The sequence below is a fragment of the Eumetopias jubatus genome, unplaced genomic scaffold (genome assembly GCF_037043125.1).
Source record: "Eumetopias jubatus isolate StellerSeaLion01/CBP00866 unplaced genomic scaffold, mEumJub1_p1.0 scaffold_1, whole genome shotgun sequence".
In the NCBI taxonomy this organism is placed as follows: domain Eukaryota; kingdom Metazoa; phylum Chordata; class Mammalia; order Carnivora; family Otariidae; genus Eumetopias; species Eumetopias jubatus.
This window is the reverse complement of record NW_028274807.1, coordinates 163,148,260-163,162,000: the sequence shown is the minus strand read 5'-3', so window position 1 is coordinate 163,162,000 and position 13,741 is coordinate 163,148,260. Positions and strand designations below refer to the sequence as shown.

Below are 13,741 nucleotides of genomic sequence, written 5' to 3'. Positions count from 1 at the left end.
CCCCCGGGATGGAGACCCAGGTCAGCTTCACTGACGACATCCCCACTCCTGCCCCTTTGAGTGGTGGCAGATGACCACCAGGAGTGAGGGTGCTGGGCGACAGCATGCACCGACAACTCATCGCTCTAGGCTGCCTCAGTTTACCCCCCACCAGGAGTGTCCATGACTCTCCACCTACCCTCCCCACGATCACCAACACTTGTTTTGTCTGCATTTCTAATGTTCGCCATTCTGATGAGGGTCAAGTGGGAGTTCCTTGTTCCATTTGCACTTCTCTGGTTGGAACGGCTCTGCACGAACTTGGGGCTGTTTGCCTTCATGCTTGGTGCCTTGCCTATTCAGTCAGTGCCTGTTTATCGTTTCTTTTTTTTTTTCCCACTTTTAATGGTTTTTTTTCTTTTATTATTATTTTTTATCAGAGTATCATTGACACACAATGTCCCATTTTTCTATCTCTTCTTGTTTTGCATCAAGATGCATCCTGACTCTGTGCTTTCTGGCCTCTCCCACCTGGTGGTTCCCCAAACTTGCACAGCTGGCTGTTCTTATCACACGGGCTTTAATGTGCAGTGGAAGGAGAAACAGGCTCAGAGCAGGAAGGGGTTAACCGGGAGTATAGAGAAAATTGGGTTCCAGGTTTCCTACCTCAAGATGCCTTTCCTCTTTCCTCTCCTCCCTCCACCCGCTCCCCCCCCATCCCCACCCACATATCCTGACCCTGCAGCTTATTCTGTCTGGCCACCATTTGGAAGAAAGTCAGATCACACATGACCCTGCTCAGAACTCTTCAGCAGCTCCCCTCGTGCCCAAAGCCGAATCCTGACTCCTCTTCTACCCAGCGACCTCAGCCACACTGGCCCCCTGACCACACCCCTTCTGATCCTTTGCCTCTGCCTGAACGCCATTTCCCCTGGGAGGCTCCCTGGCCCCACTGCCTTGTGCTGTCCCGACTCCAGTCAGCACCATCTCGTTGTATATCTGTATTTGCATGTTTTTCTCCCTGAACTGGCAGCCAGAGAGGCAGGCTCTACATCTGTTTTGTTCATTGCAGAAAACTCGGGGCAAGCTCCATTTCTAGCAGGTAGTAGGTGCTTAATAAATATTCTTTGAATGAATGAGTGGCCAGAGAGATGGGGCAGGGCTGTGATCACGCTAGCTACTTCTGTGTGCCCTGTACTCAGACAGTTTTCTAGGTGTTTTGTTTGTTCACTGAGTTTCTCAACAGTAGTCCTTTAAATGGACAATTTCATCATCAGTACTTTAGAGGAGGAACCTGAGGCTCAGAGAGGCCCTCTGCACGGTTGTGGCCTTGTAACCTCTTTTCTAGGAGGGAAGCCATGGCAGGTGTCAAGGGAAGTACAGAGGCCAAGAGGGGGCCTTAGGGCGCTGCCCTATCCATAGCTAGGCCTGAGATGGTGCCTCTAGCCCCTCTCCAGTCAAAAGATTCCCAGAGACTCCCCAGGAGCCACAGCTTGGCCCTCCCCCTCCACCCCATAGACCTTTTGTCCTTCCTGAATCTGGGTGGGCTTGTGAGAGGGCTTCTGAGTGTGCCTTTCTCAGGGGGCTCGGGGTTGGGGTGTTAGTGTGGATGGTATTAGGAGAACCTGGGTTCAAATCCCACTTTACCCCTCACCCCCTGTGTGACTAAGAGCAAGTGGCCTCACCTCTCTGGGCTCCTGTTTTTTTTTTTTTTTAATCTCTGAAATGGGGATGTTGTGGGATGAAATGAGGAAATAAGTATAAAATGTTGAAAGTCAGGGCCGGCACACAGGCGTTCTTCGCCTGGTTCTGCAGAACAGTCAGCTGTGGTTCCTCTCACATCCCAGAGCCTGCCCCTTCCTTGGTCGGAGCACATAGCCTGTCACCTGAGTCCCCTTGGCCGGATGCCCCCGTGCCCTCTAGGGCTGGGGGAAGGCTGCCGTGAAGGGCTCTGGGAACTGGCAGGTGTCTGGGGCCACAGCCTGGGAGCAGCCCCCTGAGGTGGCCCTGCCCCTGAAGCTCTACCCAGCCTGCCCTGAAGTCAGGTGAGGGACAATGGGGTACATGTGGAACAGCTTGGCTGGAGTGGGGGCTGCAGCCAAACAGCACCCCCCCTCTTAGGAGAGGGTCGGCTAGTGCCTCCCCTGTGGCTGCTGGAATCACAGACCGGGTCTCAGTTTCCCTATCTGTAAAATGGGGACCCACCTTGTGGAAATGTTTACCAACCAGGCAGGGGGCAGCAATTGTCCTGGCCTGGCCTCTGGGGTGGTGTGAGGAGAGAGGCAGGAAGAAGCAACAGAACAGCAGTAAAGGGTTTCTCTGTCTTGTCTCCAGATCGCCATCTCTCCCTCCTTTCCACCCAGACTTCATTTCCGGCTGTCAGTCAGGGGCGGGGGTAGGGGGCAGGGTGCGGCGGGCTCACACAGCTCCCCCGTGGTTATGGTGGACTCAGCCCTGGGGTCTGAGAGAAAAGGTGGAGGCTGAGGTCCAGGCGCCTCCCCCGTGTTGGCGGGGGTCCCCAGATACGGCCCCATCTGGATCTCGGTTTTCCCATCTGTGTGGCATGGGGTCAGTTGGTTCCCACTTGTGGCTGTCACTGTCCATGGGGGGGGGGGGCAGGGATCCCAGGTGTCCTGTGGCGATTCCTTCAGGGACAGCCTGGCGTACCAGAGAACATGATGCCCATGGAGCCCCGTTAAGAGACACCAAGGAGGGCCCCACAGGCCTGGCTCTGCATAGGGAGGAGGTCAGGAGTATGGGCTGGACAGTCACAGTCTGCAAAGACCTTCCAAGTCTTTGGCCCTCATGGGTGGGAAGCGGAGGCTCATGCAGAAGCGACTTGCCCAGAGTCACATAGTTTAAGGGTGGCAGAGTGGGGATTTGAGCCTGGGGGCAACTGACCTGTGGCTCAGCCACCTTCTGGTCCGTTTCACAGTGTTGGCATGAGAGTCTTGACAGGAGGGTGGATGGATAAGTGCTTTCTGACTCATGAGTACGTAGCCTCCCCAACCCTAGACGGTGGGTGCTTTTAATTATCCCATTGGACATCGAGGAAGCTGAGGTCCAGAGAAGGCTGGACACATGCGCCTGGTCGCCCAGCAATCCGTCCTCCAGTTGTCTCACAAAACCTGAGGACGTGCTGGTGTCAGGGCCTCTTCTGAACATGGAGGGTGTGCCCGCCAGCTCAGTGGCCCTGCCACCTCCCGTACGTGGTCCAGTCTCCCTCTCGGCCCATTCACGGTGTTGGAAATGCGGGACAATCCAACACTCTGACTGGGAGATGCTGTGGCCCGGATCCCTGGCAGGCCTGGCTTCCAGCCACCTTGCACACCCAGCAGCAATCTGTCCCTCTCTTCCTCTGCTTCCCTGAAGTTTGGCAGCGTTCGTTGGATGAGAGGGGTCGTCTTTGGAGCAGGACCAACAGCAGCTCCACCTGCTCTTGGCTCCCAGAAGGGACCCTTGCTGCTCATTGCCAGGCCCTCCTCCCTTCTCCCTCAGGCGGTGCTGCATGGCTGAGGTCCTCCAAGAGCCTTCTTACTCCCTGGCTCTACAACCATCCTTGGCTCCCATTGCCTGCAGGATGAAAGCCAAACTCCAAACAGAGCACCACTCAAACTTCGTTTGTGTCCCCTGGGGAGCTTGTTCAGATGCAGATTCTGATTCAGGGGGCCAGGGTGGGGCCTGAGAGTTGGCATTGCTGAGGAGCTCCCAGTGAGGCTGCTGCTTGTTGGCTACCCTTGGAGCAGTGAGGCCCTACTAGACCCTTGGTGACCCGGTTGTCCCGGGACATGTCCCTGTGTGCATGTCCCGCTTGGTGTCCTCACTGCTCACACAGGACAGCGTGCCTGGGTGCACACCTACAATGCGTTGACCATTCTTTGACTCATTTCCTCTCATCCTTCAAAGTCAGACTCAAAACACCTACCTCCTCGGTGGACCCCCGACAGAGCTAACTGCTCCTCCTCGGCACTTCCAGACCCCTTCATAACCCCTGAAATCCTGAGAGGTACACAGCAGTGCCTTTTAAAAGAGACCTCTTAGGTGTGAACCTGGCTCCACCCCATAGCCGGGTGACCTTGGGCAAGTCGCTTAACCTTTGTGCCAGATGTTTATTTAAACCCTGCCTTATTCCAAAATGGACCAACAGTTGCTTCCAAACCCACTCTTGGATAAAATCAAGTGAAAACGTGCTCCTTGGGATTACAGGGACAGAGGGCAGGGGGAAGACACTGTTTCCCACGTGTCTCCTGGTCTCTTGGTCCCCGGTGCCTGGCACAGCAGGCATTCAGAGAAACGCTGTGTGGAAGCTCTCCCATAACCCATGGTGTGACCTTTCCAGGAGCTTCTCATCCACAAAAGTAAATTCCAAAGGAGCAGGAAGAGAGACAGATCACCAATCTTAATCGCTCATTTAAATGCATCTGTAGGGCGAGCAAATATTTTCTTACAAGAGGAGACGGATGTAGCTCTAAAATCTTGTGTACCAGGCAGCCTTCCACCCTGAAGGGGCTGTAAATATGGGGTGGAGGGCTGCCTGGTGCACAAGACTTTAGGGGAAGACACTGGGGGTCTATTAGGAGCAGCTTACAGGCTGACAAGGGCCATGTCCCTTTCTGCCTGGTGTGGAGCTGAGACAACCCCGAAGTGGCCCTTCGTGTCCTGCTGATGGTCAGGGTCCTCACTGAGAGCTTAATCCTGACTATTGCTGGGCACCATAAACCACACTGAGAGCCTGCCCCCATTCTCCCAGCAAATTCCTCCCAAAGCAGGTCCCCTCTCTCTGACCCAGTGCTCACCACCCCTTCCATGGCTGAGACCTTGCCCTCACTGCGGGCCTAACAACTTTGCCTGGAACCTGGAGCCTGCCCCCTGGGACATACATGAAGTCACCCAAAGAAGCAGGCACCCTTGGGAAGTGGGCATCGGGAGGGAACCTAGAAGGGCACCCAGTCCCTAACCACAGTGCTCTACATTTTCATTCACTGCAGGACACGGAACAAATTTGAACCCCACTCGTTCCCATGTATCCAAGAACTCCACGGGAGCTAGGACCTCATCTGTCTTGCTCTGTGCTGCATTCAGCAGGAGGTGACGTGTAGTCGGGCGTACAGGCTATTGACCCTGTGTGGCTCTCACCCACCCTTCTTCCCAGCACCTATGTGGTGCCCGGCCCTCAGCTGGTGCCCACACACACTGGTGGGATGGGGAGCACAAGCAGCTGGACAGCTGGAGGAGGGGCCTTGTGTGTCCATCGGGGTTGTCAGGATCAGTCCTGAGCTGGTGTGGAGGAATCCAGGAGTGTGCAGGGCTGAGGCCCAGTTGGGGCTGGAGTTTTGACCAGCTGCCCCTGCCCGTCAAGCCCAAGGCAGGCAGATCCTCTGCCCATCTTGCTCGGTGTTCCCCAAAGGCTGGGGGGGTGCTCCCTGTGGCAGGCTTTGGGCTTATCCTCCCCACACCCCACCTGACAGAAAAGGAAACTGAAGCCTGAAGGAGGTAGTTGGAATGTCAGTGGAAGAGCCCCAGGGGACTCCGAGCTCAGGGGTTTCTAACCTGAGACCTGCAGACACTCTCTGGCACATGGCTGCACTTTATCTGGCTCATGTTCTGGCATTCTGTTGGAATCTGCTACCTAAAAAAAAAAAAGTTTGGAAGGCACTGTTCCTCTTTTCTAGATGGAAAAACTGAGGCCTGGGGAGAGCAGTCACTTACCAAAGTCCCAGGGCCAGTTAGGAGCAGAATTGGCCCCCCAGGGTCTGTCTGCCTGGGGACCTAGCAAGGGGACCCAGGCGTGCCCTCTTCTGAGCTCCCCACCCAGACTCAGACTGTGGGCATGGGGGGGTGGGTGTAGGATTACTTCCGAGAGCCAGCCACACAGTGGCTGTGTCCCCTTTAAGCAGAGAGCCGCCCGCTGCAGTGGGTGGACTCGGTGCCCAGCCAGTGGGAGCTGTGAGCTTCCCTCCCTCAGCCCCTCCCCGGGGGAGGGGGTGAGGGAGGGTGAGGGAGGGCTGAGCAGCGTGGCTCCCTTGGGAGTTGGTGGGCAGCCGAGGAGACAATAGCGGACATGCTGTGTGGGCTCAGCCGGGAGACCCCTGGAGAGGAGGGTAAGTCTTGGGGACCTGGAGGCAGAGTGATGGGGCTGAACCCTCTGGAGCTCCTGCTCCCAGGGAGGAGACTGGAATGGCCACTCCCCAGAGACCCAAAGCCTGGAGAGAGTGCAGGGCTGGGACCCCTGGCCCCGGGTGGGCCCACGAGAGGACTCTCTGTCTGACCCTGGCTGCCATCCTGCAGTCCTGTGGCTGGGCACTGAGCCCACCAGGCTGTCCCCTGTCCCGTGCGGCAGGGGCAGCGGGCAGGTCTGGAGTTGGAGAGGGCAGCGCTCAGCCCCTCCGAGGTGCCTCAGGGAGGCACGTCCTGCCTCCGCATGGGCATGAGCTGGTGGGAGTGAGCTTCCTGCCCAGCAATGTGAGGGCAAAGGCAGAGCTCAGGCTGTATGTAGCAGGTGGGAGGCTGGACCCCCTAGCAGGCGGCAGGAGTCCTGGGCCAGGGTCTGGCTGGTGAGCCCCGGGGTGGTGGGAATGCATGCGGCAGGTGTCCTCCAGCAGCCCCGTTCCTAGGTGGGCCCAGGGTTGGCCCCGCGGGAGGGGCTGTGGAGCAAACGTGGTTGCTCCATCCATCTGGCTGGCTGCCTGTCTCTCCAGCCTCATCCTGCTGGGCTGCCTTCCTCCCTTGCTTCCCCCTCCCCCAGCTTATCAAGAGCCACCAGCAGGTCACCCTGGTGCTACCCCTGTCGATCCCTTCCCACACTCAACATACTTTTGATGGTACCTCTTTGAAACAATTCCAAGGGCAGGGACTATGATCCCAATGGACAGATGAGGAAACAGGCTCGGGGGTGGGGCATTGCCCACCCAAGGCCCCACAGCTATGGTGAAGCGGCCAAGCCAGGACTGGCACCCAGATGACTTTTATAGCCCAGTGAACTTAGTTTCCCACTCCCCACCCATGGCCAGGGGCAGAGACAGGGCCAGCCCCAGGTCCCCAGATAATAACACAAATAATAATAGTAGCTGACAGCTGTTGAGATCTGACTTTGTGCCAGGCTCTGTTCTAAGCTCTTTCTGTGCATTTTCTCACTTAATGTTCACAATACTGTGAGTTTGGTACTATTCTTCTCTCCATTTCACAGCTGGGGAAACTGAGGCATGGAGGTGTTAAGTGACTTGTCCAAGGCCACACAGCCAGAAGTAGCAAAGCTGGGATTTGACCCCATGTAGTCTGCCCCTGCTTCCTCCTGGGGACTACATTATTAATGGGGGCACTGCCTTCCTGGCCTGGGTTTATCTGTTCTCTCAGGTTAGTGGGATGACCTTGTCCTGCAGTGGTCAGAGCCACAAGGTCAGTAGTGCCCTGGAGACTTCCCCTGGAGGACTACCGGGGAGGTGTCTTCTCCCACCTCATGGGCCTATGGCCTTCACCTGGGCTCAGACCTCAGTATTGCCTGCCTGGACCTTTGCCCCAGTCTCTTCCTCGGCTTTCTAGCCTCCACCCCACCTCCCCATGCTGCTCTGGGAGGGAACTTACTAAAACTCAAATCTGATCACAGCTCCTCGTCTTGGCGTTCAAGGCCCTTCTTCATCTCCCTGGCTTTTTCTCTCTCTGTTGACTTATTGATGCCCACCCTCACCACTGCAGTCCTCACCCTAGTCTCCTCCCCAGGCCACAGAACCTCATGATTATACCTGCCATAGTTGATGTCAGCACTGAGACTTTTTTTTTTTTAAGGAAAGTCCAAAGATGGAGCTTAGGCACAGTGGGATCCAGGTGCTCACTTAACATCATTAGGACTCTGTGTCTCTGCTTCTCTTTAGGTAAGCTTCATTTTCAGGCAGACTCACTCCTCTCCTTGAGGTGCCCAGAGGGCCCTGTAACCCTTGAGTTTAAGGTCAACCGGGTCAGTCATCTCTAAGGAAAGAACCTGTTTCCAATTGTTCCAGCAAATATCCCAGGGCCGCCTTTTGTTGGCCCAACTTGGATCACATGCTCACCCCTGACCTGATCACTAGGCCTCTGATTGACCAGCAAGCCCTGGGGGAGGGGGACAAGAGCAGCCAACAGGTGGCCCCTCCATACACTCTCTACATTTTGTAGGGAAGGCTGAGGCCCCGAGAAGTCAGGCCCCTTGCAGAGCTCCTCAGTGAGAGTCAGGCTTGGGGTTGGCGTCTGTGAAATGCACTGCTCAGTACCGTTTCTCTGCCCCTGATGGACTCCTGCCTGCACATGTCCAGTCTTGCTTCTGGGAGCCTTGTTCACCACCCACTAACCCTAAGCCCCTGCGGAAAGGGATGTGACCAGGCTTGGGTGCACAGCAGGCCTGAATAGAGATTTTGGCAGGAAGCTCCCCACCCCCCTAGCCCCTCAGTGTTCACTCTCTGCCTCCCTGCCACAAAGTGGTCTTTGTTCCCAGGGCCTACTGGGCCTGAGTAAGCACTGGCCGCCCAGCCAGGTTCTGGGAAGGCTCAGACGGGCTGTGTATGCATGTCAGGGGGGTAGGGGAGGGTAGTACTTCCGCTGTGGCCTGGGCCACCCATCCTCTGAGGGACTCTGACCATAACTGCCTAGATCGTCGGGCAGGCCTAACCTCCTACCCCACAGCAGGGGCTGTGGCCACGGGGAAACCCCAGGCCCTCAATCACAGAGGCCACAGTGTCCAACCAGGGAGGTCCAGCTTTGCATCCTGGCTCTGCCTCTTCCTGATTTTGTGACCTTGAACAACTCATTCCACCTCTTTGATCCCCATCCTCCTACTCTGTAAGTAGGAATTGAATTCCAAATTATTTACTGAATACTTACCGTATGCCACGCTTTCCATGCTGGACCTGGTAGTGAGCAGACAGACGTAACCAGCCTTCTGGACCTGATGTCCTAGTGGGCAGAGGCGGATAGTAAATGAGATCATGACATTTTTTAAAAAAGTGAGGTTTGTTACATGGTGTTGAGTGCATGAAAAAGATAAAGCAGGGAAGGAGGGTATGAGTGGTACTAGAGGTATGTGTGTGTGGGGGGGGGTTGTGCAACAAGTTTATTGGGGAGGACCTTCCTGAGAAGATGACATTTCCACAAATTCCTGAAGGACGTGAGGGAGGGAGTTTGTGAATGTCTGGGGAAGAGCTTTCTGGGCAGAGGGAATAGTCAGTGCAAAGGCCCTGGGCTGGGCACAAGTCTGGTGTGGGGAACAGTAGGAAGGCCAGGGAACTGGAATGGAGCTGGCGAAGGGGAGAGTGTTAGGAGGTGATGTCAGGGAGGCCGAGGGACTGTCAACTATGGTGAGAACTTTTGCTTTTATTCTTCACAGAGTGAAATGAATCTTTTTACTGCCCCAGGCAGCCACCATCAGGAAATAAAACGGTTCCATTGATGACCCAGTTTTAAGGTCATGCTCCTCAATATTGCTGGTTTCGGGGTGAGACAGGAGAGCCTCGGCCCAGAAGAGGCAGAAGGCCGAGGCCTGACTCGAGCCTGCACCCTCATCCCACATGATGTTGGGGTCACCGTGGGCTCTAGGGCCATGGCAGGGATGTCATCCTGAGCGTGGCTTTAGGGCCCAGTGCCAGGCGTCCCACACACCTCATGGAGGGGGGATAGTGGACTGGCAGGCTCTCTAGATCATGCCCACGGCCCCTGGTACTCTGCTGTGCCCAGCCTCTGGGTGCCTGAGTCCTACCTTGGGGCCTCCTGGAGGCTGGCCCTGGCTTCCCTGGTGCCACTCCTTTAGGGTCCCTTAGCCTTGTGTTTAGAGGGAGAGCGCACAGCCGAGGGGTAAGGATGTGGCCTGCTGGGAGGCCAGAAAGATCTGGACTCCAGTCCTTCCTCTGCAGCTCACCAGCTGAGTGACCTCTCTGGGCCTCAGTCTCTGCATCTGTAAAATGAGGAAGTCGGCGAGCTTCTCTCCCGATGCTCTCGGCAGAGTTAAATGAGTTAGTGCATGGAAAGTGTGGGCCTGGCGCTCCTTTTTCATGTTCTTTTTTCTCAATCCTTGGCAGCAAGTGAATCGGGCATCTACTTTTAAAATCTCTTGGTATATTTCTTGCTTCCCTTAAAAACATGCATTGAACAGAAGGAGGGGTCATCCTGTTGCCAAGTTGATCTTTCCCTGCTTCTCTCTCCGTGGGAGGCCAGCCTCTGGAGAGACTTGTCAGCTGTGGGGATCAGGGATCGGGGCTGTCACTCCGAGGTCAGCCTGTACCGGATGTATCTCCATCCAGCTATCTGCCCTGGTCTAGCCTGCAATGGCCTGAGGGTCATCCTTCTGTGGGCAGTGCCCAAAGGAGCTGGGCTGTTGCCTGGAGCGCAGTGATCTCAGAGCCATAGGTGTGACTGCGGAGTCTCCCCAGGACTGTCGAGGCGTGGGAGGAGGAGGCTGGAGGGGGCCCATGGCTCTGCCACTTAGGAGTTGTGTGACGCTGGGAAGTTCCCTGGACCTCTCTGTGCCTCCGTTTCCTCATCTATCACATGGGGATGATAATGGCACCCACTACACAGGAGTATTGTGAGGATAAAGTGGTAATCATTTTAAAGGTCATAGAACATGGCTTGGGTTCAAATCTTGACCCTGCTCCTTACCATTGGAAGTCAGTTAACCTCTGTGTGCCTCGGTTTGCCCCTCTGTAAAATGGGAATAATGATCATACCATCGCAGAAGGTAGTGAGGATGAAACGAGGCAGTGCTTATGAAGCACCTAGCACAACACCCAGCGCTTAATCAGGAGTTGTTACCATTATTAATCTACGAAAACCTTTCTAACCAGGTCAGCGATGGGGGCAGGGAGAGAACTCCTGAGTTTCATGGCTTCTGTGTATACCCCATCATCCCACTGATTCCTCACACCGCCCCAGGCGGTGAGCCCTCGCACTGTGCAGAGGAGAAGCCTGAGGCTCAGAGAGAAGTGACTTGTCCCGGATCCCTAGCCAGTGGGCAGCAAGGTTTAGAATCAGAATCTGAAGCTGGCCTAAATCCAAAGTCCATCCTTCCTTTTCCCGCAGTGCCTGCTGAGGTCAAACAACCAAGCTGGGACTGGCAGATCCCCTGGGGGTGTGCCGGCACAGCAAGCAGCTGCTGCCCCCGGAGGCGGCCATGGGCCGCTGGGGACAATTGTGAAGGGTGGACCCAGGAGCCCCCTTTTCCTCCTCAGTGTGGGGCTGGGCTGGCCCTCCTGGTGGCTGGCCCTCCCTGCAGTCATTTCCTCTTCGCCTCAGGTTGAGTCTTTGGGCCTGCGTTTTCTCAGTAGCACCCCCCCCCCCCCCGCCCCCAGATGCGGAATGCTGCCTCCTGGAGGCCCAGAGAGCTGGGCTAAGTCACTGCGGAGTCTGAGGCCCTGCCCTCCCATGCCCCTCTCCTGCTGAGGCAGGATCCTGGCAAAGGCAGCCTGGCCAGGGGCAGACTTCCTTTTCCCTTTGTCAAAGCTCAATAGCTTCCTGGGGCCCAAGAGAGACGGGGATAATGAAGGCAAATTAGCAAAGCTTTCAAGAGAAATAAAATAAAAAAGAAAGGCAGCTGCCCACCCCTGGCTGCAGCGCGGGGCGGGGGGACCAGGTGTACCCTGTGTTCTCAGCACTGCCTGGCTCCCTTCGGCTCCCCCGACGAAGGGCCAGCCCGCATCTGCCGGGCCAGGCTGGCATCGCTGTGGAAATGCATTTCCCTCGGAAGCGGGTTCTTACAGGACGGATTGACTGAAGGCAAAAGCTCATAATTGCCCATTGCTGGAAGGAGGAGACGGGAAAAAAGAAACATGCGGATAAAAATATCTCTGTTTTTATGCACGTTTCCAGCTGAAAATTGGTGGGAGAGATGTTTTTGAAAAGCCTTCATCTCTAAGCATATAATTACCAAGTCCCAGAACAAAAAAGAGAGCGGGAGAGAGCGAGCAGGTTCTGTGAGGGAGGAGGACTGGGGTCTGAACCCCCATGGGGTTTTCTATAAATAAAATAGTTCCCTCAAATTCTCAAGCCTGGGCTGGCTGGAGCCTGCAATGGGAGGGGATACACCCCTATTTTATGGATGGAGAAATGGAGACTCAAATCATAGAGCCAAGTGGAAATTCCGGCCCTGCCTTGATTCTTGATTTGAATGCTGCCTCAGTTTCCCCCCACCCTGGGATGTTCATGAAAGTGGGGCAGTGTCGGTGAACAGGCATCAGCAAACATGGTAGAATTGCTCATAGGGTGCCTTCCTGAATATGGTAGGGGGTCTTGGATATCCAGAAGCCTCTTATCTAGCAATTAGCTGTCCTGAGTGGCCTCACTCTCCAAGAGAGCTCATCAAAGCCACACACTAAAATGCACGTGCCTTCCCTAGAGAGAACTCTCTCCAGTCCCCATTTATTGCCCCCCCCCCCCGCCCCGGGCTCTTTGTCTGCACACAGTTGTATGAATTCTGGTTTGCAGCACACAGTCAGCCTGCCTGATGGCCAGGAAAAGAGATGCTCACAGCCTGCCCCCAAAGCCAGCAACAAATTGTAGAAAGGAGGGAGTTGGGGTCACTCAGTGTTGAGATGAGTACACCGGACACTTCTGACCCAATGGAGTCATTGCAGCCCAATTCGGCACCGTGCACTTCCGTGGAGCAAAATCTGAATATTGAGGTGTAGACGGGGAGGAGAGGCAGTCTGGAAGCCAAATGTGGAGGACACCTCAGAGACACCCTGGACATGGGTCCTGTCTTTCAGAGCCAACATCCTGCAGCCTTTGGGGACCCACATTTGGGGATCCCACTCTTCCTCACTCTAGGTTTCTGGATTCTTTTGTTTTTAATTTCTGGGCTCAAAACACCACGTTTAACTCACTGTTGTTTCATGCTCCATTCTTTGGGATCCTACTGCTCTGAATTTGGTGAACTTGACCTTCTGCTTTCTTGTCCTCTCCTTAGGAGATAATCTTCCCCCTCCCCCCTCAAACCTGGAGCCAGCAAGCTTATCTCTGGTCTTCCCAGGACAGCCCAGGAGAGAGGGATTTTCCAGCGGCAGAATCTCATTTGCAGGGGATAAGACAAATTTTAATTCCAGAATTGCCCACATGAAATACCAGAGATGTTCACTGTCAGATAGCTGATAGAACCCAGTCTTTTTAATTTTATTAGCTAACATCTTGTTGAATCTAAATGAAGTGCAAATTAGGGAACCGTAATGGGAGGCATTATACTTAATGGCGTGTTGCCTGAATTGGTGGCTGGTGTGAATAAAGGGCCTGCGGGACGAAGTCGGGGGCGGGGGGGTGGGGTGGGTGGTGGCTAGTGAGCGAAGCTGCTGAGGCCCCAACTCCAGGGGCCATGGAAATGATTCTGGGCTTAACTGCTGTCTGATTTGTTATTAACTACCTTCTGGAAAGCAAAGGGATCCTAGCCTTGGTCTGCAGAAGCAGAGTGCTGGGGCAGCTGGGTGGTTTCTCAGTGGTTAGAGCTGCAGGTGGTGAAAGGTCTCATCTTCCTGAGATCCTGGCTGGGCCATGACCCTGACCTCATGCTGAACCCGACCCAGTCCCAGCCTGGGCCCCACCCAGACTCTAGAGCAGTGATTGTCAAGGGGGGGTTCGGGTGGAGCAATATTGCTCCCCTAGGGGATGTTTGCCGATGTCTGGACTTATGTTTGGTTGTCATGATGCGGTGGGGTGCTGCTGGCATCTAGTAGTTAGAGGGCAGGGATGCTGCTGACCATCCTGCAATGCAGAAGAGAGCCCCCCTCCCCACCACGACGTGGAATTATCTAGCAAA

The 13,741-nt window shown here is 55.2% G+C and overlaps 1 protein-coding gene across 1 annotated transcript in view; it reads left to right on the top strand.

Moving 5' to 3' along the window:
• The first annotated feature begins 1,796 nt into the window (after positions 1-1,796).
• The window catches only part of GRIP2 (glutamate receptor interacting protein 2), a 46,915-nt gene continuing 34,970 nt past the window's right edge, over positions 1,797-13,741 (top strand). The window contains exons 1-2 of the mRNA XM_088027145.1: positions 1,797-2,024; positions 4,968-5,067. Coding sequence (XP_087883271.1) covers positions 5,001-5,067 — 67 coding nt within the window. The 5' untranslated portion in view covers positions 1,797-2,024; positions 4,968-5,000. The remainder of the gene's footprint in view (positions 2,025-4,967; positions 5,068-13,741) is intronic.